We start from the raw sequence: 27,776 nt of genomic DNA, 5'->3' as shown, positions 1-27,776 counted from the left end.
GGGGACCACTTTGTTACTGAGATACTTGCCTCTGAAGGTGCCACTGGTAGCATCTCTTGCAAGGGATATAAAATGGAGGTTTAAATCTCCCACGGCACGTGGGCCAATAGGAATCCGCAATGTCCTCCGACGTGGCTTCCTATTGTGCCACGTGAGATTTAATAACAAGGAAGTAACAGTCGGTGCTTATGTCTCTTGGTTTTTGTAGCTGACATTTATGCGGATCAGCACCGGGAACCCCTGCTGTGTGTTTGTGTGTGACCAACCTTTGGGATTACCATGGCGCTGAGGGGTTAACTGTGTGGGCCCACATGGAGTAACACCCTTTCCCCAGTACATGGTGCTTGGATGACTCAGCAAATGTTAAGCCCGTAGAGCGCGCGTGCGCGGCTGATTTTTCACAAGACGAAATCTTTTGATTTTATCGCGAGACGGCCTGGGTCACGTGCGCGGTTCAGCCAATGAGGGCGAACCGCGCACGTGACATCACAGGCCGCCGACTCCAAACTGTGAATCACAGCTGCTCTTGGTCGTGTCTACTCCAGATCCCGCCGGCCACGAAACACCTGTGCAGCAGACGCGCATGACTCCACGCGCTGGGTTGCGCGTGCCTACTATATACATGTATACAAGGCCTAACACTGTGAGCTAAAGCTTCCGGTGACTTTATTGTCATCACTGTATATTATATTCCTTCCCTGTTGCTATTTGCCCCAGTAACGCAGAGGAAGCCTGCCCTGTACTCTGGGCTTTAAATGCAACAGAAAATGTTATGACTTTTCAAAATAGATTCTGAAAATACTTATTTTTATTTTTTTTAAGTGTTTGTTTCGCTTTGTGGGGAACTTTAAAAAATAACAGTCTGTGACATCTGTGTGAGAGACCAGAGAAGTATGTTTGCTGTGCTGCGCTCTCTCCGCTCCGAATTCTGACTGTAACACACGGATGTGACCCAGCAGCGCAATGTGTGGGGTGCCAGTTTAATTTATGTGTAGTGTTAGCACTGGGAGACTGGCTGCTGCTGCTGCTGCTGCTGCTGCTGCTTGTGCAAACATTAATGATCTACTGCATGGATCTTCAACTAGTTCTCCAAAGGGCCAGAACAGAAATCATTCAGGAGTAGTGGGGCTACAAGCTTATTACTATGTTATTGTCCTACTTCTGTGACAAACTGCTTCTAATATTCAGTTTACCAAGTTACACCTTTTCAAGTGTTTGTTTAATTATCTGGTGTTAACCTCAATTGTGTCATCTGTTAACTCCTATCCAGACTGATTTATCTCCCCCTTTCATCAAGTGTTGATCTGGTATGTTAGAGGTTAGTCTGCTTTACCTTAAATTCCTTGTCGCCAATTGTCCATCCTGTAATGGACAATTAGGTCTGTTTTATTGGTAGGTCATGAGTTGTTTGCCGGATAAGTTTGAACTTAGTTTGGGGAAGCATGGCAGGGGCAGGCATCGCACTTAAACAATATTCACTTTCAAAACATTTAAGTGTGCTGGAGTTATACAGGAGGTGGACTTCCGTCTGCCTGGATCCTGCAGCAACTTCAGCTACATGAGGATATTCTGTGAGCTCCCTCCTCTACACTAATATTCTACACTTATTATCCCCCACTTTTGTCTCTCCCAATACTTTTCCTTGTTTTCTCGCATTCATCACGACTTGCTTTCCTGACTATCCCATCCTCCAATATGCTCACCCTTCTTTTCCTTTCTGTTTGCTGCCACATCTTTTCTCAATGACACTCTGTTCCCTTTAACCTACCTCGCAGCTCTCCTTCCTATATACACCTGCTACTCTCTCTCCCCTTCTTTGCAATCAACAACTCCATAGCTTTTTGTACTCGCTTCTTCCACCTACCGCCTCTCCTCATAATATGCTCGTACAAGTCTTCCTCCCACCTCCTGTCCCTATCCCTTCTTCTTCTCTTGGCTGCTGGAGACATTTCTCCAAGCCATATCCCCACTTGCTCTCGACTGCTATAATATCTAGAATCTGAAACCCTTCCAACCTGATGTCTTTTCCCCGCTCGCCCCTTGCATCTTTCCCTTTTTCGTGTGCTCGCTCTCAAACAAAACACTGGCCGTACATGACCTGTTCTTTTCCCGCTCTCTTTCACTGACAGAAACTTGGCTCTCACACTCTGATTCTGCCCTGGAGGCAGCTCTATCCTATGACAGTCTTTCTTTCTCACACACACCTCGCCCTTTGGTGCGTGGGGGTATAGAGGGAAGTTTTCTCTATTCTCACTAAGTTTCAGCCCCTACCTACACCTGCTTCCCTGACATTCTCATCCTTTGAGGCTCATACAATTCGTATATTCTCTCCACTCTCTCTGCATATTACTGTAATTTATAGGCTACCTAACTACACCCTCATACTCCAATTTCCTTACTGATTAGTAATTTCCTTCTTTTCTTCTGACTCGCCCACTCTACTCTTTGGGGACTTTAACTATCACATTGATGACCCCATCTCATTCCTGGGCATCTGACTTCGTCTCTCCCACTTCCTCCTTTTGGTTTCCTCCATGGAACTGCTTCCAGCACTCACAAGGACGGCCACTTCCTTGACCTTGTCTTCACAAAAAACGGTTTCTCATCTTATTTCTTAATGTCTCCTGCTCTCTGACCCTAACCTTATCTAATTTTCTCTCTCGCACTCCTCATACTCAGCCTCTTCTAGCTATACTTGCAACTTGTGTTCCATTGATCTTCAGTTCTTGGAGTCCAGCCTAAAATCTCATTTTTTTTTTACTGGCATCCTGGATTTCAAAGATGTATAAATTGCCAAGATTTACCCCATTTGAACATGTCATTGTTTACTATGGTGCTAGGAAGGTCTGCACCTTTCCTAAGTTCCGACAGTTCCGCTACTATTGAAATACATGTTTTTTCTCTTCTGATGGAATATATTGGCATCTTTGAGAGAGAAATCTTTGATTATTTCTCCCTGTATTACATTTACCAGGAAAACAAATATGAACATGCAGTAGCGGATTTAAAAAAATGGCGGCCTTAGACACATACCTGATGCCACCCTTTTTTTCCCATGGCAACGCGACCTCATGTGCTTGCCGCTCGAGCACAGAAGCGGACGGTGCCTCATGAGTGGCGCATGCGCGGGGTGGCAAGCCTGCATTCTGCCTCCAAATAATGCCAACCCCAAATTCTGCCGCGTTAGGCCTAATGAGAAATCTGCCACTGTGGACATGAAAACGTACTTCAGCTATCGGACAGTGAGTAGACCAGAAGCAAATGCTGAACTAATTCAAGGACGGTGAAGGTCAAAGCTGATATTGTTAAAACACAGCCCTATCTTAGCATTAAGTTAAAAGGGGGAGTCCCACACCGCTAACAGAAAAACTTTTTGTAAAAACTTAACACGGTCCTTTGCATCTTTGAGAAATTGCTAATAAAGGTGCACAAAAGTGAACTTATGGGTTAATAAATAGGTAAAACTAGAGGATTAACATTTTTTCCAAAAATCCAGCCAGGAGTCATTTAAAATCATTTTGACATTCTCAACATTTTTCTTAGGAACAGGGCTCTTAAAACGGAGGAAGGTTTGTTTCTCAATCTCCATCATAAAGTAGTTCGATTTATGGGCTCCATCACAGAGCACCAATTAGGAAAGGGGAATGCGGTCATGCTTAAATTGTCCAACGTAGGATTTCCATCAACCTCTCTACCTTTTAAAACTCAGTCTGTAGTTCATATTCTAGTCTTCTCTCTAATAATGCCCTTGAGACACCACGTAAGGCATATTTTCAGTTTATTGGATGGAGAACAGTTTAAGCAGTCACTCCACTAAATCAACATTTCAGACACGAACCTTTTCTGCACACTTTGTGATATTTACAGTTAGATTTTCTCTGTGTCAAGGCAGCTATGGGTATCTATTAAGTATATAAATATACTCAACACCACTTTACAATGCAGCATGTTTTGCCCCTTGATAGAAAATAACTGTTGCTTTAAAGATGCATTGACAACCTGCCTCTGGATATGAGGTACCACTATGTATGTACAGTATGTCTTTTATTTATATAGCGCCATTAATGTGCATAGCGTTTCACAGCAGTAATACAAGTGACAATCATAGAAATAACAAATAATATAAATAACACATAACACGTGCTTCAGACATAAAAGTAACATTTAGGAAAATGACTCCGTGCTCCGAAGAGCTTACAATCTAATTGGTATGTAGGAGGAACAAACAGAGACAAACAGTCTTAGCACAAATGTTGTAGATTGTAGAAAATTAAATAGTTTGTAATCAGGAAATCGATACACGTGTGGGACATTAGACTCGCCTGTTTTTTAATTTTATTAATAAAAAAGGAACTTATCACAATATTTAACATATGATTGTCATTAATTCCTATGTGTGACTTCATCTTGAATACCATAGAGATCATTAGAAATAATTCCAATTCCTGAGAAACCTATTACAAAGCTATAGTGGTATGTAAAGGTAGTTAAAGGTAATTATGCCCGTCTGATTTATTTAGGCATCCGTCACATACATTTAATATAAACACATGCCACTGCCATTTTATAAGGTCTGACCCATGTGCTGCTTCTTTATGGTGGAGGTGGGAGAGTTTAAAGAAGCTTCTCAGAAAGGTTTCACAGTTTGATTAGCGTTTACTGCCATTCACGCACGCTGATTCACAAGTCTCTTGCAAAATACACTGTAGTATAATCATTAATAATGTCAGTTGTTGCATGTTGATATTTCTTTAGTAATTTAGCCGGATCGAGTTTTATTGCGTTGGTCCATATTGGATGAATTAAAAGCAGCAAGCAGTTCAAGTTATTTTATTTATAAATAAATAATCAGCTGAACCGTTTTAAAGCTGCAGTTCAAGCTCCCGTTTTTTTTTTTTTTAAGATTTTTTTTTTACTTCAATAGTTTCATGTGGGCAATCTCTACTTACCTAAAGAACTGCATAGCTGCCGGTCAATTCGTTCTCCGTCTATTGATCGGTGAAGTTTGGGGACATCTTTAAATATGGGGAATGTATTTCCTCTGTTTCTGTCACTCAGTGGAACCTCATGAATATGCCGGTCAATTCGTTCTCACTCAGTGGAAGCTCATGAATATGCCGGTCAATTCGTTCTCACTCAGTGGAAGCTCATGAATATGCCGGTCAATTCGTTCTCACTCAGTGGAAGCTCATGAATATGCCGGTCAATTCGTTCTCACTCAGTGGAAGCTCATGAATATGCCGGTCAATTCGTTCTCACTCAGTGGAAGCTCATGAATATGCCGGTCAATTCGTTCTCCGTCTATTGATCGGTGAAGTTTGGGGACATCTTTAAATATGGGGAATGTATTTCCTCTGTTTCTGTCACTCAGTGGAAGCTCATGAATATTCATGAGCACTCCTGCACTGACATGTGCAAGAGGGAGGGCAGGGCTCACAAAGGGGTGTGCCAGGGCTTGTGACAGGACATGAAGGGGCAGTGCCTTAGTAAATGGTTGTTAAAATAGAATACAAGAAAATTGGTCTTTCAAAGTTGTTGTTTTTTTTAAACAGAAAATGCTAAAAGTATTTTTTCTTACTACAGAACTGATTTATTAAAAAAACACACGCATGCAGGATATTGCTTGAACTGCAGCTTTAATCTCAGTTCTAGGGACTCCCGGCTTCTCCAGATACACTGGCGACACACTTTATTCGAGCTCGGCAAGTCCCACGAATTCGGGTATACCCGGGTGTATTGAGGTTTGTGACTGTTTTCTGCCCGAGTGCATTGAGGTATTTTCCAAGCAGGGATTGAAGCATTTTATTCCCGCTGGCTGCAATACTGCACAGTATATATATATATATACTGCATTACAATTCATGAATTTATGCCATCTGGTAGACACGCGAAGCATTGCAGCCTATTAAATCCTAATCATTATCATTTAACAGATCAGCCGCCCGTCAGCCAGGCATGAACCCAGGCTGGGAAGGCAAACACAACGGGGCTTGTCAGAGGTGAGGAGCGGCGCATTCCAGGTATCTGCCAGGTACATACTGGGTATTTGCTCGAATAAAGTGTGTCGGTGCAGTACGTGCCTCTGTATGGTTGTGCCAATAGCTCTCTGCTTTTTATATGTCCCAGTCACACAGGCCAATAGAAAGAAACTAAGGATGACATCACGGCTTCCTATTGGCCCGTGTAACGTGGAACATTTAAGCCGCTATTTTGATAACCCCAACTAGCCAAGTTGGAGCTGCTATTGACACCCTCTACAGAGGTAAGTATCTCAGGAAGAAGGGGGGCCTCGAATCTGAAATTAATGCGGTTCAGCTTCGGTGACCTGTTTCAAACATATTTATATAGAAAAAAAGAACAAAATCCTTCAACTTTTCAGACAGTACTATCAAATACTACAGAACTGACTTATTTAAATAAAATTAAACTATAGGAATTTCCCACAATGCCTTGCCGATGTGGATACAAAGCATTGTGGGGGGTGACTTTGGACGTTACTGCTGTAATTGACAGCTACTGTATATTGCCCATGCAAAGGTGCAGTTTGGTTGGGCTTATACCAAGAACACCGTCTCTCCCCTCCACACACACACACCCCCTTCCACGGATACAGGAACGCCATATACTGCTTGGGATCCAACATACATTTTTTTTTAACATTTTGGCATATCCCCTGGAAACACCTCACGAACTTCAATCTAGGGTTTCATGAATATGTTGGGAATCACTGGTTGTTCTGGACCAAACGTACCCTGATAGATGAGTAGGGACAGGCAGGTTAACTCAAACCCATATATCAAGCAACGGAACCTTCTTACTTGCTGAAGTGTTTATTTGGAGCAACAACATACAAATAAAAAGATGGGGGGGGAGTACTGAGGGAACACTGGGACCAGAGAGCAATGGAGGGGAAGGGGAGCTATGAGGGAAGCGGGCTAAATGCAAGATATAGGGATAGGTAAAAATCAGTAACTTTACCAGGATAGGAGAGATGACTGCTCAAGATGGCTGCTGGTACTAAGAGACAGCATGCTGGTCTGGGCTGATGGGAAATGAACTGGGACAATACCACCTGCAAAGAGGAGGGGAGCAGTCCATCCTGGTAAAAAGGCAGGGGGGTTGCCAAGGCAACTGGCTGAAGTCAAGAAGCCCACAAGGGATCGCAACATTGTTGCAACAGCTAGGCTGAGGAGTGTTCAGACAGAGAAAACACAATCCTGTTCCAGGACACTGGTCTAGTGTGTTTGTCAAGTCCTTTTTGAAGCATGTATTTTTATTTTTAGCATACAACAGGTTGCAGAGAAATGTTAAATTAGGGGATATATAAGTACAAGAAGAATTTAGGCGTTTAGTAGGATTATGTGACGTATCGATTTATGCATTATCCTATTATAATTTTTAGCTTTCTTCTTTCTGCGTCAAAATCACGGCTGGTCTCAGTTTGAGAACATAACTGCGGCAGACATTAGGACGTAGCCCTGGAATGCTTTGGCAGCGAAAGAGCTGCACAAATTACTGGTATTCATTGTAGGAAATGAATGATTTGTACATGGCACACACATTCTGTGAGGTTCCGCATGCGAGAGGACCAGTGCAGAACAGGCCTCTCCACCAGCGCGAGGGGTTTCATTTGTGCAATGCTATCAGTTTGGATAACACTGTAATCTGGAGCATTCCAGTCTGACTATTTTAAGCACTGTCTTACTGGCAAACCCAGTGAGTTTAAACCTTTTTATTTACAGTGGAGGACGAGATGATCAAGTAAGATAAACATAGCGCATCACATTTATTATTTTAACTAACCGCTTATTTGGGCAAGCCTAAACCAGATGACTGTCTCCTAAATAATGAATGCTTCACGATGGTAGATAAGAGCTCTGGTAACATTTATTTGAAATGTGCTTTAGCGTTGCCGGGACCCACTTTAACTCTTGCATGGGTAAACGGAAACATACCACTGCTTCCTCTCTGGCTTCTGAAGGAATAACTGCAGGGGGTTATTTATGTCTGACAGGTTGTACAACGCACAGAAATATAAGGAACAGAGTATCTGAATGAATGTTACTTGAGCTCCGTGGCGGTGGTGAATTACAGCCCTGCTTAACTACTTGTAGGAAATATCCACTTACCGATATCTGGCTTCCTCTCAATGGATTGTGAAAAACACAAAGTGTAAACTACAATGCAAGCATGCAGAAAACATAGAATAGTTGTCATTTAAAGCAGCAGTCCCACCGATTTTACGTATAGTTTTATTTTGTCTCTTTGCAGCATGTATACATGCCTCTGTATCTCCGGAACCGGGGGATCTCTAGAAGTTGAAGACTGCGGGTCATCCCAGAGGGAACCCTTGGTTCAGGTAAAGTAAAAACCAATAAATAAATACATAAAAAGATATATTTTATATATACACCGTATTTGTCGGATTTATAAGCCGCTGAAAACCCTTTACACTCACTCTCTGTGTTTTTATCTTTCGGTTTTACCTTCCTGCCACAAGCAACATGGCTACCTCGGGCACCCACGTGGAGCATCCTCCATTTTACCCTCTTATCTCATCTGACTGCTGATTAACTCACAAACTGGGTGGGGCCTGATTATAAGGCGAGTATGGTTTTTCAACATCGCCTTATAATCGGGACAATAACGGGAGAGTAGGTGTGTCTGTGTGTGTAAATATATATATATATCTACATAGATAGAGTCCTCTAGCACTTCCCTGAGGAAGGTCCTTACTGGACCAAAACGTCGGTTTGAATATGTGCTGATGTATATTTTTCAATACAGTCTATGCTTTATATATATATATATATTTATTTTTTTTCCAATACAGTCTATGCTATATATATATATATATATATATATATATATATATATATATATATATATATATATATATATAGTGGTTGACAAATCACCAAAAAATCTACTCGCCACACAAAAAAAATCTACTCGCCACCTAGTACCAAACGTGTGCTGCTTGGGCCAATAGGAGCTCGCCACGATGTTAAATCCACTCGCCCGGGGCGAGCAAATATATAGGTTTGTCGAACACTGTATATATATATATATATATATACCCGGCATTGCCCGGGATTCAATTTTCCCGCTCCCCCTCTCTTTCTCCCCATTCACTTCTCTCTCTCCCCCTTCCCCTCTCTGCCCCCTCTCTCTTTCTCCCCTGTTCACCCTTGCACCTCACACCCCCCCTGCACCTAACATCACTCTCCCCCCCTGCACCTAACATCACTCTCCCCCCCTGCACCTCCCATCACTCTCCCCCCCCCTGCACCTCCCATCACTCTCCCCCCCCCTGCATCTCCCATCACTCTCCCCCCCTGCACCTCACATCACACACCCCCCCCTGCACCTCACATCACTCTCCCCCCCCTGCACCTCACATCACTCCCCCCCCTGCACCTCACATCACTCTCCCCCCCTGCACCTCACATCACTCTCCCCCCCTGCACCTCACATCACTCTCCACACCCCTGCACCTCACATCACTCTCCCCCCCCTGCACCTCACACCACTCTCTCCGCCTACACCTCACATCACTCTCCCCCCCTGCACCTCACACCACTCTCTCCGCCTACACCTCACATCACTCTCCCCCCCTGCACCTCACATCACTCTCCCCCCCCTGCACCTCACTCACATCACTCTCCCATCCCCTGAACTCACATCACTGCCCCCCCCCCCCATGCACCTCTCATCACTCTCCCCCCCATGCGCTGGGTGGCGGGTGTGAGGCTATGCGGCGGGTGTGAGGCGGCGTGGAGGGTGTGAGGTGGCGGCTCCCCTACTAGGGTGGGAGGGTGTAGAGCGTGTGAGGTGCGGCGCGTGGAGGGTGTGAGGCGGCAGGGTGGGTGGAGATTGTCAGGTGGCGGGTCTCCTGGGAGGGTGGAGGGCGCGTGAGGCGGTTTTTGTCCCGCTGTGTAGGCGCGGCGGGTGGAGTGTGTGAGTGAGGCGGGATGGTACCTGGCGGTCCGCGGTGTGAAGAGACTGTGAGGGTGAGGGCGTGCGTAGCCCTGTTTGTGATGTCACCCCACCCCACAGGCCAATCAGTGCGTGAGCCGCCGCCAACCAATCAGCAGTCGCACAAACCCACTCACAAACTATTTTACAGTTTTATATAGATTATAATATAGATAGATTTATATCTATATATAGATTTATATCAGCACAGCACAAGAGAAAAGTGGTTTATTGGGTCCAATAAACCACTTTTATGTGATTTATCTCTTGTGCTATGCCGGTATATTGTATCTCCAGGGATCTTCACAGACTTTTTACGTATTTACCCTTTACATGCACCACACCGTGCCTCTGTTTGGCTAAGGAAGGTATTATTACCACTGGGAAAACAAAGATTTAAAGGTAATAAAACCCAATGCAGGAAGATGGGTGTAAGGTGTAGCTAAGTGAGCAAAGGCAGATCCCTTTTTATATAAACATGCCTCAAAATGAGATTGTAAACTATGGGGCAGGGTTTCATTGTGCCTGCAAAATCCTATGTACACCTCTGTGTACACGGACCGCGCTGTAAAAAAAAAAAAAAAGAACTATTACTACTAAATCTAATGTTGACCTAGTAGGGTCTGCCCCTTCAGCCTAGAGCATACACAGACAGGTACATTCCTCACTGGCGGCGGGTATGCAAGTAACACAGCGGGCTACACCCAGGAGGAAGAAGCTGTAAAACATTTCTAAGAAAACTCTGAATTCCGGTTCTATGCCAGGAATCCCACAAATCTTTCTTTACACGAGAGCTCCGCTTGAAGACATTGCTACATTTTGGATGCTACTCTCCGGGAAGAATGGTTCATGTCAACTGCATGATAATGTGATAGTAGTGGAGAGCGCTTTCAAAGTCTTGTTGGTGATTGCCCCAGATTTTCCAAGGCAAGTTTTCGAATACTCGTCGGCGCACCTGTATTTTCTGTTTGGTATTTAGATTTTTCTTACTTTTAAGAAATGTCTTCTTGCCCTTTCCAAAGCTGTGGGTTTTTTAAAAAAAAAAATTTGTTTTAAAAATACGGTGCTCTGTTCATGAGACATACAGTAAAACATTTTAAATCTGAAGTGTTCGGCTGGTTAATATGTCGCTCTCCCCAGAGTCCAATGCAGTCTAAGTGCGGGCGTGCACGTGGCGCGCGCGTTTCGTTTAGATATTGCAGGCGGTGACGCGGGCGGCTAGGGGGCGTGACTATGACGTCACAGCGTTAGGGCGTGCTCTGATTTTGGCCTACGGCTCGGCAACAGCGCGAAAATATCATTTTCGTTCTATTTTCTCCGGTCTGCCGCGCCACCGCTCACGCCCGTGCCCATCCCATCAATACAAACGGATGCCAAACACAGCCAACTATGATTGACGCACGCGCGGCGGAGGAATCGCGAGCACTATAGAACAAGCCTTAAGGTTACCATGAGAGCCTCAGAAACTAGAGATTAAGGCTGAGTTTATACTAAACGCGATGGAGCTGGTGCGCGCCACAAACACAAATGGCATAATCCCTATGCGGCGGCCCCTAGAGCACGCGCAATGGCGGGACGGCATTTTAAAAAGACAAAAAAAAATTGTCTTTCAAGCGCGGTCGCGTCACGTGAGCGATTCAGCCAATGAGGGCGAACCAGCTTCGTGACGCGCCCACTATGCCTCCCCAATCTCCTGCAGCCAAGTTGACACATTGCTCGGGCGAGAGACACCCAAGATGCGATGAGCGCACACGCACGCCAGCGCGGACATTAATCGTGGCCTGAGAAAATCATGATTGCAACAATAAAAAGAGCAAGCAGGGCATACGAAGTGGCAGGATACTTACATATGAGTTCAACTTTTACATAGGCTTTTGGAAGGAGGGGTTGCAGATTTAAGTAGAGTTATTAAAAGCTCTTTAAACTGTGTAATTTTTGAATAAATTAAAGTCTTAATGGTCATTGAGGTGTCATAACCTATGACGTGTGTGTGTGTGTGTGTGTGTGTGTGTGTGTGTGTGTGTGTGTGTGTGTGTGTGTGTGTGTGTGTGTGTGTGTGTGTGTGTGTGTGTGTGTGTGTGTGTGTGTGTGTGTGTGTGTGTGTGTGTGTGTGTGTAAATACAAGCATTTTCTTTTTTTAATGTAAGAAAACTAAATAGCTGCACAGATACATTATTGCTTCACAGATACCTTATTATATTCAGGAAAATTAAGCATACATCAGTTTTTTTCAACCTCATCCAGACCAGGGTTCTGGGGAAAAAAAACCTCCACCTGCACTTTCACGTCTAAGAAACATGCAAACCTGTGTGCTTTGTAATTCATTGTCTATCCCGACAATCTGGTTCCCTGAGGAGACAGTTGATACTGACCTACTAGCCTCTCGCGTGTATACAAGTTGCCATTTCCTGTGCAATACACGGATAAAAACACTGTTCTGTAATGTGATCCCTCTACTTCTCTGATTTCAGCTGGAAAGGATGATAACCATGAGGTAATGAGGGTTTTTCCAAAGCATTTGTACAGTTGGTATGTTTGCTGAAACGCGAGAGGGGTTTGATTTTTGCTATTTCTGAGTGATGAGCCGGGCTTTGCACACGCAACGTGTCATCCCCTTTCCCTACTCCTTCTTGGCCTGCGGAGAGTAATTTGGTGGACTATGGGTAGACCAGGAGTCTCAAACTCAGTTCTCAAGGGCCACCAACAGGCTAGCTGTTATGGATCTCCCTGTTTCAGCACAGGTGGCTCAGTCTTTCACTGAGCCACTGATTGGGCCACCTGTGCTGAAGCAGGGAGATACAAAAAACCTGACCTGTTGGTGGCCCTTGAGGACCGAGTTTGAGACCCCTGAGGTAGACTATCAAAAACTAAATCAACACATTCAAGAATCCAAATCAACCAATGATTGCTATAGGAAAAATTGTAGCTAAATTGTTGACAAAATGTTTTTTTTTGTGCGAGCTGCAGTATTGTCAGTTATGTTGGACTGTGCCTATTGTAATTTGTATAGGGTAAAAGGTGTTGCTTTGCGGAGTGCTATCGCTTTATTTCATCCCCTATGTATTGTATGTTGCATCATGTTATGTGATTAATAATGTTTGTTCCCGGTGAGTGCCTGTAGATATTTTGTTTCTAAATGAAATAATGCAGTTTGCTGGTTGCATCTCCGCATGGCGCCTTTCATACACTACCTTCAGAATCTTGTTGCTACTCATAGCCTTCTATGCAAACAGCTGGTAGCCTGATTTAATGTGCTTCGGCTACAAGTGCAGTGGCTCTTGAGTTTGTCTCAGACTTAGGCTACGGCCCCAGTGCCTGCGCTGCACGCTCGCCTGCGAGGCAGGTGGCGCGTGCAGCCGAGTCCCCCGGTCTGCAGGGGGAAAGACCGGGGGCGTGACGGGGGCGCGGCCGTGATGTCACCCGGCAGGTTCGCCCTCATTGGCTGAACCACCGGAGGGCGTGGCCTAGCGCTCCACCGCGACTCTTGCTCTTGAGAGCAGGAGAAACTGTCTGCACAGCGCGGCGGCCCCCCTCGCTACGGGCCCGGCCCATTGTGGGGCAGCTCTTGTCCCTGCGGCGCTGCAGTAGCCAGCGGGGACCTGTCCTTGGTGTACCAAATGTTTGGAACATTGACCTACTGCAAGTATCTTCTTTCCAGTAACATCACATCGACAAGGTCTCTTCAGCTAGCTCTTTCCATGCATGTATATCTTCTAGTTCTGTTTAGTTTGAAAGCGTTCAAATAATTAATAATATCTCATTTGTTTCCTTTTGCTTGAGGCCCCTTGGGGTATACTGATGTCAGATCACCTGCTTTGTGCTTAAAAGGGCCATTTGTTCACTTTTATTTAGCCACATGGGTGCAGGAGCAGGTGGAGAAGCTCTCATTCCCTTCCATATTTTCATACATCCCACAGCTTTTTAAATTGCTTTCCTTTAACGTAAAGATGACTGAATTATATTATGCTAAAGAATTAATGAACTGTGTGTTAAAATAATTATAGGACAGATGGGGGTGCTCATATGTATATGTTTCTTTATTGGGGTGTAACCCCTCCACCCTTGCAGTTAACCCACAGAAATCGACAGAACAAGCTCCTATGAAATAATAAACTCCAATGCTACACCTAAATAAACAGGTCCCCTCAAGTGACATTTTATGATTAGAATTATAAATGCTGCATTGACTTTATAGAACTACGGCTCGATCCTGGATATAGGTTGGCACAAATCAAACCTAGGAGCCAGACAGAACTTTTAGGAGCCAGAAGTTTGTTTGGGGGGTGGGGGTGGTTTATGCCGGAGGTATTCAAGGGATTTATTAAAAAAAAGGAAGTTCCAGAGAGTGTAAGGGGTTAAGAGCGGCGTAGTCTCTGGAGGGGGGGGAGGGGCGGTCACAGAAGGGGTTCAGGAGGCACAGTCCGAGGCAGGAATTGAGGTGCAGGAGTAGTAATCTCGGCCAAGGTTCCTGCTGGCGTGCGGAGGCGCGCTGAGGCTCAGGGAAAGCGGGTGCTTTCCCTGGCCTTAGGCCTCGGTCCCGCTGCGCTCGGTGGCGCGGGCGGTCACACGCGAGTTACCCACCAGCAGGGGAATCCTGCGGAGCCGGTCCCCACTGGCTGCACAGCTGACTACATGCTGTGGCGCGTCAGCCGCTATGGGATACAAGAGAATGGTGTTCCCTAGCGTTGACGCGTCACGTGGTGTGGCTGTGAGCCAATGGGGAGGGGAGGCTTCGGGAGGAGGAGAGGCTTCGGGGAGCGGGGAGGAGTGTGGAGTGAAAGCAGCATGAGTGCCTGTCTGTGTGTGTGTATGTGTGTGTGTGTGTGTGTGTGTCTGAGTGCGTGCGTGCCTGTCTGTGTGTGTGTATGTGTGTGTCTGAGTGCGTGAGTGCCTGCCTCTGTCTGTGTGTGTATGCGTGCCAGCATGTGTGTGTGTGTGTGTGTGTGTATGTGTGTGTGTATGCGTGCCAGCATGTGTGTGTGTGTGTGTAGCAGCTCCAGCCCGAGCCCGTGGAGGGAGGGGGGGGAGAGTAGCGGGTCCCTCCGCTCAAGCCACGCCCCCCCTCCCGCTCAAACCTCCCACTCCCGCCCACCTCCCACTCCCGCCCACCTCCCGCTACCTACAGACCGCATATCGCGGTCTGTGTATGTCAGCGCCCCGCCTGTCTGCAGTGCGGGCGCGCTGACTCTGGGAGCGGGGCCTAAGTCTTAGACAGTGCGTTGTCCGGGGGCGTGTCGGGGGCTGGCCAGTGACGTCACGGATCTGGTTCGCCCTCATTGGGCGAACCGCTCACGTGACCGGCCCTGCGCTCTGGCAAGCGGGAAAATTAAAAAATTTCCTAAGACCTACGCTTCCGCGAGCTTGCGGAAGCATAGGTGAGCCCCTACTAAAGCCGCTCTAATTGCGGCTGTAGGGGTTCAGTGGTGAGCGGAAGCGCGCCTCAGCGCGCCTCCGCCAGCAAGCAATGACCCTGGACGAGGCCTAACTCTCTTCCTGTCCCTCTGATGCAGACAGAAGCTCTGTCCCAAAAGAGGGAGATAACAAGTGAGAGGAGCCTGTCTACCTGCTCCATGAGACTCGCCCTCCCCCAACTCACCACAGTGCAGTGCTAATGTCAGCCACCGTATACAGTGTACAGAACAGCTTTCAGGCGTTCGGGTGACCAGGCACCCAGGATTATTCCATGCCTGTCGTACAGTGTCAAACTGAACTAATGACCGATCTGTATAATATGTTTAAACTAGATTATTGACATTTATTAATAGACAAATAAGTATAATTTAAAAAGATTTTAAAAGTTTTATATTAAAGAAGCAATTCCCCCCCTGCCCAGTATCCTTTATAAGTTTAACACCTATAATACTAATATCTTACAGTATCTTGGCAGTAGGGTTTGTCATTACTTTCTACTGTCTCAATATGACCAACAAACAGTTCAGAGGTAGAGCCGTCAATCACAGCTCTGCGGCTTAAGTCTCAACCCACAATGCTTAGCAAAGTGCTACCCTAGGCATTGTGGGTCACTGCTTTCACAAGTAGACCGATCCGTGACAGTTCTGCCTTTGACACAGTTCTCCCAACGTTAGGGTCTTTAAAATGCTGGGTGGACCAAACGACAATTTTATGGGAACAGTGGAGGTAAATGGCAAAAAAATTAATAGAGCCCAAGATTTAAAAATATGGCCCCAAAAAATGTATTCAGTACAGCTGAAAATATCTCAAGCATTGTGTATTTTATTGCTGGGATAGCAGAAGGATATGAACAAATCAACACTACATAATAAGCCACTGATTTACTTAATAATAAATTTGAATTAAATTGATATATTATGCCTGTGAACCAATGATGACAGTGATGCCTGTGGGATTAAATATGACTTTGTCTTAAAGTTATTCAGCAAAGCGTCTGCTAATCCCTCCTTGTGTTTGTTTTGAAAACATGGCAACGTGAAACTAAGCAGGGTTTCACTTCCTATAGCAACTTCCTTTTGGCTAACATCGCTGTCTCTCATTTCTAAAAAAATAAAATAAAAATGTTATTTTTTAGATATTTTATTTTAAAGAATCTGTGATTTTAAAAATAAATGATGAAGTGCTAGGCAGGTAGGATTGATTCAATTATCATTAATTAAATAACAGAAAAGAAATCTGCATGCAGTTGGAAGCTGCAGATTGTAAACTCTGCTCAAGCTGAGGAGGGAATCTAATCCAAACAATTGCTAGGGGAGGGTGGTGCTCACAGGGCGTTCGTGGGCAGCAAGAGCACTCAGACCCTAGGGTTGATCTATTATATATCTGCAGTGAATGTGGCTGGCCTCATACTAGACCTGTCACAATAAAGCTTACAACAGTATATTTTGTGACACCATGTGCAGTGAGTAGTGGCTGCTTCAACTCAGCCAGCAATATACTCAGTCTCACATCCAACAGCTAAGCATATTCATCTGCCTATACCTCCTTCCATTGCTTTTGGTTAGGGGTCTGATATATACCTATACATATCCAGTATAGCGATCACCCTTACTATAGGGTCCACTAAGTATTAGAGAGGTATTTATATATAATTATACCTCCACTAAACACCCTATCACACCTCTCCGTCTTTTAATATCATTGTATGTTTGTTTTTTGTATGTGGTTATTCCAAACAATTTATTTTAATCAGGTATAATAAAATTTAAGTTTTAATTAGGGTGAACCTCTCTAGTGCCACACTAAAGGGATTCTCTCTTTCTTTATATTCATTAATTAAATAAACAGATTCCACAACTAGACTCCATAAATCCCATTGTATTGTTTGCTGTACTGTACTTCCTTTTTTTTTTGTTTTGTCAGTTATACTGTAACTTTTCTAAAACCTTCATTCTAAGTGCAAGCATTTAAAAATAATTTATTTTACATTTGGTTGTACAATGGTAAGTTATTATTATTCAATAACTTGGAGAGAGAAAAATGTGCAATAGGAAAATCTGAATTAAGAACACATCATGTGTGTAAATGGCAAACAGGGATGAATGAGTACTGTTGCGGCCCCTTTTATCTTCCTACATCCCCAAATTTTTTCGGGGATGTTTTCCGTATGTCACGCGCTTTGCCGCGTTCAGCCGCATTCATGGTTAGACAGCGCTAATAGCGCTAAACAATGAAACCGCCCGCGGCGCCAAAAATGGCCGGAACATGCCGCATCTGCCCGCGGTTTTAAAAATCTCGTTGAAACGGCCGCATGAGGCTAAAGGCGGCCGCCACTGTATGTTATTGATTTTCAGTACACAGCTCGAATGCAAGGTTGTGGGTTACATTTTCCATATCGCAGACTACTGTACTTCGATGTTAATGACCATTTGGAGTAACTTGGCCCCGTTCATCTGAATATTAATATTGAAGTATAATATATATTTAAAAAGTGCTGGACCTGTATCTAAAATGTCAGCCTTCAGTAGTGCTGGACAATGCATAGTTTGCAGGAAAGCGGCCTAAAAGTACATTTTGGGGACTTCAGGGACCACCCCTGAAGTCATCTGGGACCTCTGGTGGGCCAGGGATCACAGTGTGAGAACTGCTGTTATAATGCAAAGATGGTGGCTTCTTTCATCCACTCACATTTAAGATGAATCCTTACTTTCCATGTATGTGGCTGCTTCCAGGAAACTGTGTGTATGGAGCACATAGGATCTCACCCGCTGTTCATTCCCTCCTCTTCCCAAGTGTCAGCATAGGTTCAATTGATGGTGTCGTTCCAGTGCAGAGTTGTTCTAGCTGTTCCCTCCTGGAAATGTGTATATTTATTACAGGATGTGACTGACTGTGGTTACAGTACATCTGAGGAAGAGACCTGTCTGGAAAGCTTGTGTGCATTTCACTGAGATTGTAAGCTCTTTGGGTCAGGAACTCCTATTTTTTATGTCTGAAGCGCTTATTCCCATCGTGTTGCAATATTATGCCACGTGTATTGTAAAGCACTATTTCTTATTTTATATATATATATATATATCGGCCCATACAGTACATGTGCCTTTCTCACGAAAGGCTCATGTATGGGCTAAAACGTTGAGCTAATAAATGCAACTTTTGTGCAATGAGGAGTGCCTGTTCATCTTTTTGATTCTCTATATAGTAAATGCAAGCAGCCGGCACTCCAATAGTCAGCATATACAGGTAGGTGCATGTCCCATAAATAATCAATAAATATACGATGCCGTTCACACGAAATCAGCTGGCAGCACTTAGGTTAAGCAATTAAATTGATATATAATGTAGAAACAAGACACAAATATCCAATGTTTCGGCCCCACAAACGGGACCTTCCTCAGGATGAGGCCGAAACGTTGGATATTTGTGTCTTGTTTTCTACATTATATATCAATTTAATTGCTTAACCTGAGTGCTGCCTGCTGATTCTCTATATAGATATATACTTATGCTGCACTTAAAAGAAGAAAAAAGGTGATGCCACAGTACCCGTTATATGAAGTGTTTGCTCACTAAACTACAGTATGCTCCTATACCAATGAACTCAAATGTCTATATTGGTCTCCCCGCGTGCCAATTAGATTGTAAACTTCTAGGGACAGGGACTCTCTCTCCTAATATTACATTCCTGTCTTGATGCACTTATCTCATCAGAATTATTATTATATTCCCTGTTTTGTAATGTTTTAAAAAATTAACACTGCTTAAATGGTAGGTGCTTGAGAAATACACAGACATACAAACAATCTTTGAAATGCAAATACACTGTTCTAAAATATACACATTTCCTCAGGAAAACCAAGCTGAATAAATGCTTCCGGCAATAGGCCTGAGAATCTTTTTACCTGGGGCTTTTTTTTTTTAAAGGGCACAATGCAGGGAGCAATAGTTAACTAAACCTAACTGATTTATCAATGAGAGAGCAGACTGAAGAGACGCATGATGCAATTCTGTATGAAATACAATCTAGTCTGTTGTCTAGTGAGCTATTACTCATTGTTTGTGTAACGGGTATGCCACCCCACCCAATCTCATATGTAGTGTGGGTGAGTAGAACATGTGGTGTTACCGGTGTGGTGCGTATACCTGCAGGCTCACAGGAAGTCTGAGCCTCCGCTAGTGAGAGCCTGGGGTGAATCCTCTGGAACGAATCTTTTTTCAGCGCCTCCACCTGTGTAGGATTCTATGGAAGTGTAGAATGACCCTACATAGGAACCCAATCAGAAACCACACACACAGTGATTATATAACTAAGGACTTTACTAACGAATAATAATGATAACCTGTGTCTCTCTCACGGTGAGACACTAACAGTGACGTCTCGCAGGACGATTCCCAAACACTAGGTGATCCCACCCAGTGTCCCAAGAACCCCACCCAATGTCCCGTACTCCTACAGAGATAGTCAATGGGTGACTGCGCAGTCACTAAGAACCTCTAGGCCTGTTGGTGCACATGTGATGGTATAATACCTGCCGAGCACTCCGGTGCTCGGGTCAGCAACAAACTTCTCAAAGGGTCAGACGTGTGATGAGTCCGTCTGATCCTCCAACCGAACTCCTTGCACGTGCGGACCACTAGGGCGGTCCCACTCTGGAATCGTCTCTGAGGACCCCAACGTGGGTCCAACCGCTTCCACAGGAACAGCAGCAGCCGCTGTGTCCCTATCTATATAAGTGGTACTAACGTGACAGGAACCCTAACCTAGGGCCTGTCCCTGTAGTACAGCAACCTGTAGTGGCTTGGGGAACTCCTAGGGCCTGCAGGGGGTAATGACCTGTCCCACTCCCCCGACTACCCAAGTCCCTTCGGTAAGTGATCTGGAATGGACTAGAGTACTCTTCCATGCAGTACTTGGGCGTCTACCTACTGTTGGCTAGCCTAGTGCAGATCCTCTCCAGAATTCCTGACCTCGTTAACAGGCTATCCCTTCAGGCATCCTACCCCTAGCGCTACCTCAAGGTGACTAGAACAGCTATAGCCCTTCTCCAGACCCACTACTCTCTGACTAGTCCCAGCGCCTACCGCAGCAAGCTGTAACTCACTGGAGGCTGCAGCCAACGTGCTGCGCAACAAGGTGCCTGCCTATCAGACCTCACAGCACTGCTCGCTGTGACCCTGACAACACAACACTCTAACAACACTAAGGGCAGCGTCCCTATCTTGGGCCTCCCTCAGTACTTAACCCACTACGCTAGCGGGGGGTTGGGGCCTACCTGGGGTGTGGGTACCTATGGGGTGCAGGAGCTGCTCTCACTCCCCGCACCCTTCTTCCCTCACAGCTCCCTAGCTCCAACTCTCTATCACCTTCTGAACAGTTACCCACCCAACTAGTGGGGAGTTGGGGTCTACCTGGAGTGTAGGTACCTATATGGGGCAGAAGCTGCACTCGCTCCCTACACCCTACTTCCCTAACAGCTCCCTGACTCCAACTCTCTAACTGCAGACTTCCTTCTCCCAGCTCCCACTAATGTAAGTGGCAGGGTCCCTAACCTGAGGGCTGCCCCTGGCAACACTCACCTTACTGGGGAGCTGAGCTATCTCTGACCAAGGGGGTGCTGGCCTAATACAGGGGAGTCCCTCTCTCCTGCACCCTACCTCCTTCCCTTGTCTGCCTCCTTGCTCTGCTTCTTCCTGACTGACGTGACTCATGCAAAGCCCGGGAAATGTATCTCTTTTCCTCCAGGGCAGTCCTACATCTCTATTGGCTCCTATCAAGCACCTGGTGCCTGCCTCGCTATGCCTCATGGGAATTGTAGTCCCGTGGAGGCTGTACTTACACTGGGGCCGCGTGCGCGCCTTTCCTGCACCTACACTAACCCCTAATGGCCGCCACAACCTCTCACTATCTATCCCTACTCTCGCGCGACCTCCTAAGAGCTGCCTTAGCTCCCTACCCCTATCTGCGCATGCGCGACCTATCTGGGGCTCTCCTGCCCTCGCGCGATCACTGCGCATGCGCGACTTGAAGCGCAATGGCGGCGCTCTCCTCGCCGGCCGCCGGGACCTTAGAGACGCGACCGCGGCCTTAGCAACGGCCCGATCGCGTCCCCGGCAACCGGCCTGCTCGCGGAGACAGCGCACCGCTCCCTGCAACGGCCCCCACCCTTGGGATGGCCGTCGGGTCTGCCGCTGGCCAGCGGCAGTACCCGGCATCGCTTGTGCCCACGGAGGCTCCCGAGGGGGTCGCAGGGGGCAAAGGGTGACCTGGCTACACTTGTATTAATTAATAGTGCTGATCTCAATAAATGGACTTTACAATTGCCTGTTCGGGTGTTTCTACACCTACGCTTTTTAAAAAACAAGCCAGCTGTGCATTCCTTGTATATACTAATGGGTTAATTCAGCGGTGCGCAAACTGTGGGGCGCGACCCCCAGGGGGGGCGCGACACTGCCGACGGGGGTTTACAGAGGCCCCGCGCGCTTCCCGAAGGCACTTAAATTAAGTGCCGGGGGAGCTGCAGGGCCTCTGTAAACCTAACTTACCGTGGCTCCGGCTGCTTCCTCCCTGTGTCGCCATGGCAACGCGGCGTCAAAATGACGCTGCGAGGTCATGTGACGTCACGTTGCTATGGCAACGTGACGTCATTACGCCGGAGCGCGGGTAAGTTGGGGTTGGGAGGGGGGCGCGGGAGTGAGGGGACAGCCGGCAGGGGGGCGCAGGGAAAAAAGTTTGCGCCCCCCTGGGTTAATTGATGTAAGTTGGTTCTATTTCTTAATGGCTGTCAAAGGGGCACCCTCAAGTTAGGAGCAAAGTGTGCACATGGCAGTGACCTGTATAAGGGATTACATCTGGGTGGGTCATTGCCCCTTTATGTTATTTTTGTTTTTTAATCAAAATCTGACTCCTTTATAAATCCTTTTTTTGTTAGTTTGTAAACATGGCGAGTTGATACTAGGAATGGTTCAGTTTCCTCTAGTTACTCCCCCATTCAATGTGTGTTCAGCAAGTGCTTGGTTCTCTAATAGGTACAGGGTGAGCTAAGGGTAAAGAAAACCTGTGAGTGATAAACACTCCCCTGTTGAAAGGCCCCTGAGGCTTACAATTTGTAATTAATTTTCGGGGGGGGGGATCATTGCTTTTAGCAGAGTTAGAGGAGCTCAAGGAAGCCAGTCGGCTAGATGGATAAATTGTTTACCAACGGTTGTATTTTTTTGGTAGGCTACTTGGGATTGCACCTTTTTTTTTTAATTGCTCCTCACGGATCCACAATCATTTCACTTCTGTTCATGGGCAATTTAAACTTGCAAATATAAAGGTCACAAGCACGAGGAGGAGGTTTTAAGATGCTGTGAAATGAAATCATTACATTTCAGTTCTCCATAGTTGAACTTTTTACAGCAGATAGAAGAATGCACAGACTAGATGAGCCAAGGGTTTTTTTTTATCATTTATAGTGTACATAGCTTTCCAAACCTCACAGGTTTCTTCTTCATGGAGTTCACAGGCCAACCTGAAGGAGAAACTCCTAAGGCGCGTTCTATAGTGGGTGCGGGCGCGCCTGTGTGAACGCTCGTGATCCTGATGCACACTTTTTGTGTATGGTGGTCTGTGCTGCCGGGAGCGACCGGTTATGTATGTATGTATGTCTGTGTGTATATGTGTAATTTATTATTAGGGTGACCATTCGTCCCGTTTTTGCCGGGACAGTCCCGGTTTTTGCTGGGCTGTCCCGGTTGCCTGTCCATCCAGGGAATGTCCCGGTTTTTCTCCCTGGTGCGCGGGGGACTCGGCGACGATGTGCGGGGGGTGCGAGTGGCGGCGCCGAGGAGGATGCGGCAGCTCGGTAGTATTTTTTTCATGTTAGAATGCCGGGGGGCTGGGCTTTGAGAGTAGAAGCAGGGGATTGGTTAGAGGTCAGGGGATCTCGGGGGCGGGGCTTAGAACCGGGCCGGATGGAGTGAGCTGCTTCTCAGTGAGAGAGAAAGGGGGGGGGGTGTTTGTGTGTGTGTCCTGTCTGTATGCTGTCTGTGTGTGTGCTGTCTGTCTGTGCTGTCTGTGTGTGCTGTCTGTGTGTGCTGTCTGTCTGTGCTGTCTGTGTGTGCTGTCTGTCTATGTGTATGTGTCTTGTCTGTCTGTGTGTGTCCTGTCTGTCTGTGTGTGTCCTGTCTGTCTGTGTGTCATAGGAGGAGCTGAGAGGAAGGGATGAGGAGGGGGAGATATGAGGAGCTGAGGGGAAGGTCTGAGGAGGGGGAGATATGAGGAGCTGAGGGGAAGGTATGAGGAGGGGAAGGTATGAGGAGGGGAAGGTATGAGGAGGGGAAGGTATGAGGAGGGGGAGATATGAGGAGGGGGAGATATGAGGAGCTGAGGGGAAGGTATGAGAAGGGGAGATATGAGGAGCTGAGGGGAAGGTATGGGGAAGGTATGAGGAGGGATGGGGAAGGTATGAGGAGGGATGGGGAAGGTATGAGGAGGGATGGGGAAGGTATGAGGAGGGGAGGGGAAGGTATGAGGAGGGGAGGGGAAGGTATGAGGAGGGATGGGGAAGGTATGAGGAGGGATGGGGAAGGTATGAGGAGGGATGGGGAAGGTATGAGGAGGGATGGGGCAGGTATGAGGAGGGATGGGGCAGGTATGAGGAGGGATGGGGAAGGTATGAGGAGGGATGGGGAAGGTATGAGGAGGGATGGGGGAGGTATGAGGAGGGGACGGGAAGGTATGAGGAGGGGAGGGGAAGGTATGAGGAGGGATGAGGCAGGTATGAGGAGGGATGGGGAAGGTATGAGGAGGGATGGGGAAGGTATGAGGAGGGGAGATATAAGGAGGGGGGAGAGGGTAGGTATGAGGAAAGGATAGGGAGGGAGAGGTATGAGGAGAGGAGGTATATGGGGAGGTATGAGGGGAGGAGAAGAGGGGGAGGTATAAGGAGAGGGGGAAGTATGAGGAGGCAGGTATTAGGAGAGGAGGGGGAAGTATGAGGAGGGGGGGGGCTGTGTGTGTGTGTCACTGTGTGTGCACGTGTATTGGGGAGGGAAGTTGAGTGTGGTGAGGGGAGAAAAATACATTGGGGTGTAAGAGAGGGGGGAAGGAATGGGTGAGAGGGGTGGGGGAAGGAATGGGTGACTGGGGAGTGTGAGGTGGGTTGAGAGTGAGGAGGTGGGGTTCTCGCAAGGCCGCCGAAACGTGGGTAGAGGGCCACGGTGAAAACGTTCTTCCTGGGCTCCAGGAAAGCTGTCTGCGGCCCTGCATGGCAGTAATGTCACTGACTGCCACGAGGAGAGCAAGAGACCCTATTTTGCAAAGTGTAAGGTCAGGAAGGTCACATTTTTAAAAGTCTTAATTTTAATTAATGCCTACATTTTTTTAATTTAATTTTAATTTGTCAATTATTTTAAATTTAATGTCTTCCTTATTTATATACACACACACACTGCAGGGCCCACCTCCTATACACACTGACACACACTGCAGCCCCCACCAACGGGGACGCATTATGGTGCAGAGGCATCACGTGATGCCACATTGTCATGGCAACATGCCTGACGTCAGTGTTTCGTTGTCATGGCAACGGGTTGCATCACGTGATGTAATTTGTTTTATAAATAATTTTTTATTGTGTCCCGATTTTTCATTTTGAAAATCTGGTCACCCTATTTATTATATATTTTTTAAATTAATGTAGCCCCGGTAAGTAATGGGGCTATATATCTTTCTTCTACTGGTGTAAGTCCTGCTAATAGCAGGCCGCCATGGGTTTTCATGGGTTTTCCCTGCTTCAAGCCCTGCCGTGATTGGTGGAGGTAGGCACCTGACTCTGTGTGGGAAGGCAGAGACACAGGGGAGGGCCTGCTGACATCATGAGGGGTGGGGCTGACTAAACTTAGTTGCCGTTCCTGTCTGTGTGCAGTGAGTTCGTGTTGGAGTCTCTGACTGGACAGTCAGACTGTGTGAGCTAGCTAGGTTCCAGAGGAGTAGGGCCTAGTTAGCAAGAGGTGGACCAGTGCCTCTCACCCTGCCTAGGGGGTGAGGAAAGAGTTAGCCCCACCCTGAGTGCCTGCGGCTTGGGGTGGTGGCAGGGATACAGAGAGATCCAGACAGCCCATCCTGCGGGTGTACGTCGGGAGGGAAAGGAGAAGGAGGGAAAAGACCTTGTACCTGTATTACTGCTGTGTGCTGTGTGCTGCTACTGATCTGTGAGTACAATAAAGAGAGCTGCTGCTGTTTTATAAAGACCTGACTGAGACTGGAATCTCTCTTCCCTGAGTGGAAATTCTCTGTAAGGGTTCCACCCCATATCCCTGGGGCTTATAGAGATGGAGGCGTTGCACCGTTGCTAGAGAAGATGGAGGCATATACCCCAGAAGCCTTTCCCTGTTGTCCCTATACCATCGCGGGAGACTCAGGCCCTCCTGTTCCTCACAGGTACGCACCACCAAGATACACGTAATCCGCCCTCAATACACCCTAGAGGTTCAGTCTGCGACGGGGGGGGGGGAGGGGAACATGGGTTACATTTGGAGGCGAGCTTCTGAGATCCCAAACAGGACAGGCTTTCAGCGAAGCAGAGCGGGAAGAGTGAAGTGCACTGGGGCGGGTAGGGCATATAATACCAGGGGTAGTCAGGGGAGCGTGGATTCCCGCACAGTACGCCCTGGGTGCCCTAGATGGGTGTTGTAAGATGGGTGTGGAGCTATTGCTGTTCTAGTCCCTTGAGGCAGCTAGTGTGAGGCAACTGGGGGGGTTAGCCTGCTAACTAGTCCAGGGACCAGGGCCCGCACTAGGTATGGCCAAAAGTAGGAGACGCCCGTACTTAGGGAGATGCCCGGTACACTAGCCAGCACCCACATAAAACACACCACAGAGTTCTTGCAGGAACCGTCAGCGAGTGCGGTGCACAGAGAAGGAGTTCTGCCTAGCCTGGGGTATGCCACATCATACTAGTGGGCAACTGTCAGAATAGCATCAGAGAGTGTTCAGCGAACCGTTGGAGTATAGTTAGTGTCTAGGAACGAGTTTTGCACTAGACACTGAGAATAGTGCACATTTACATTTGGAGGGCTCATCAAAGATGGTGGCTGTCACTACATGTGCTCCGCGGAGCAAGAAAGAGTCCAAAATGGCGACAGAAGCGCCATCCACGGCCCAGCAGTTAGCAGTCGAACTAAAATGGCGACTCCCGCCAATCCTGGAGCGCACACGTGAATCGTGCAAAGAGACTGTGAGAGAAATGTGGAGAGATGTGCAGGGGTTTGGCGCCAAACCCAGATCCCCTGCAAGAGGAGCGGCGCGAAAGCCGAAAGCCCACCCACCTGTGCTGTGACTGGCCAACAGACAAGGCCACGTCACACTGAGAGAAGGAGTGCCCCTCCTCTTGTTTCCACCAGAGGGAGGGGGCACGAGGAGAGCCAATCAGGAGAGTCTTCCCCAGCGAAGGGAGGGACAGGAAGTGAGAGCGAGGAACTTCACTTCTGCCTGACTGTTGAAGAGCAAGGAGCTGATCAAGGGAACTGTTCAACCCCTGCGTGCGCAATGGTCGAAATAAGCACCACTATCTTCCAACTTCCAGGAGGCTTCCTGGTGCTGGAGATCGAGGGTCGCGAGTATCTCCGGTGCCTGTGTGTACACTGCAGGACACCCGGAACGGCCTCAAGCACCAAAGCACGATGCCCTCAATGTGGCACGTACTACCTGTGGCCTAACGAGCCATGGCCCATACTACAGACCCCTCGGGGTGCCTCTCCGGGAACTCTAACGGAGGTGGCGGAGACAAACGACGAGGCTGCCCTAGTTCCCTGCATCAACCCTGCGTTGGGAACCAAGGCCCAGCCAACTACAGAGCCGGGCGGAGAAGAGCGCGACCGCAGTGGAGGTACCGGAGCGTGTCCGTTTCGTACCACTAACCACTGACGGGGCCGCAAAAGACCCAGGTGACTCCCTTGCGGAGGATCCGACCAAGTCGTCTTCGGAGGAAGAAGATGGCGTTTCATCGTGGCGATGCGCCTACCTGCGAACCACCCCAGCTGTAATAAAGATGGCAGTCCACTTACCGGAGAGAGGGAGCAGACGAGTCCGGACACCACCCGACGGCGAGCGCTGGTGCGGCCTGAGGCCCGTAGAACTCCCACGGCCATGGTGACTCCCAGTGCGGCGGAGAAGGCATCCGAGACGGTGCCGGAGGGACCAGAGTACATCAGCCTGCAGCGGAGCGGTAAGGAGACTCCACCACCCCCTTACTCCTGCCAGGCGAAGACGGAACCTGCAGAGGACGAGAAGGAGAGGCGTGCGGCCTACTTACCCGTCCGCGGACCGGATGATCCACCACCGCCCCTTCCGGTCCTCGATGCACTTCCGGTGCGTGACCACGGAGCGGATGGAGATTCCGCGG

The 27,776-nt window shown here is 47.4% G+C and overlaps 1 protein-coding gene across 2 annotated transcripts in view; it reads left to right on the top strand.

The window, feature by feature from the left end:
• Positions 1-27,776, top strand: part of RIN2 (Ras and Rab interactor 2) — a 151,014-nt gene that overhangs the window by 17,492 nt on the left and 105,746 nt on the right. For both annotated transcript variants that reach the window (XM_075596257.1, XM_075596256.1), the window contains exon 2: positions 8,272-8,359. In XM_075596257.1, the coding sequence (XP_075452372.1) occupies positions 8,273-8,359 (87 nt within the window). In that variant the 5' untranslated portion in view covers position 8,272. The remainder of the gene's footprint in view (positions 1-8,271; positions 8,360-27,776) is intronic.

The sequence above is a fragment of the Ascaphus truei genome, chromosome 4 (genome assembly GCF_040206685.1).
Source record: "Ascaphus truei isolate aAscTru1 chromosome 4, aAscTru1.hap1, whole genome shotgun sequence".
Taxonomy (NCBI): Eukaryota; Metazoa; Chordata; class Amphibia; order Anura; family Ascaphidae; genus Ascaphus; species Ascaphus truei.
This window is presented reverse-complemented; position numbering and strand designations above follow the sequence as displayed.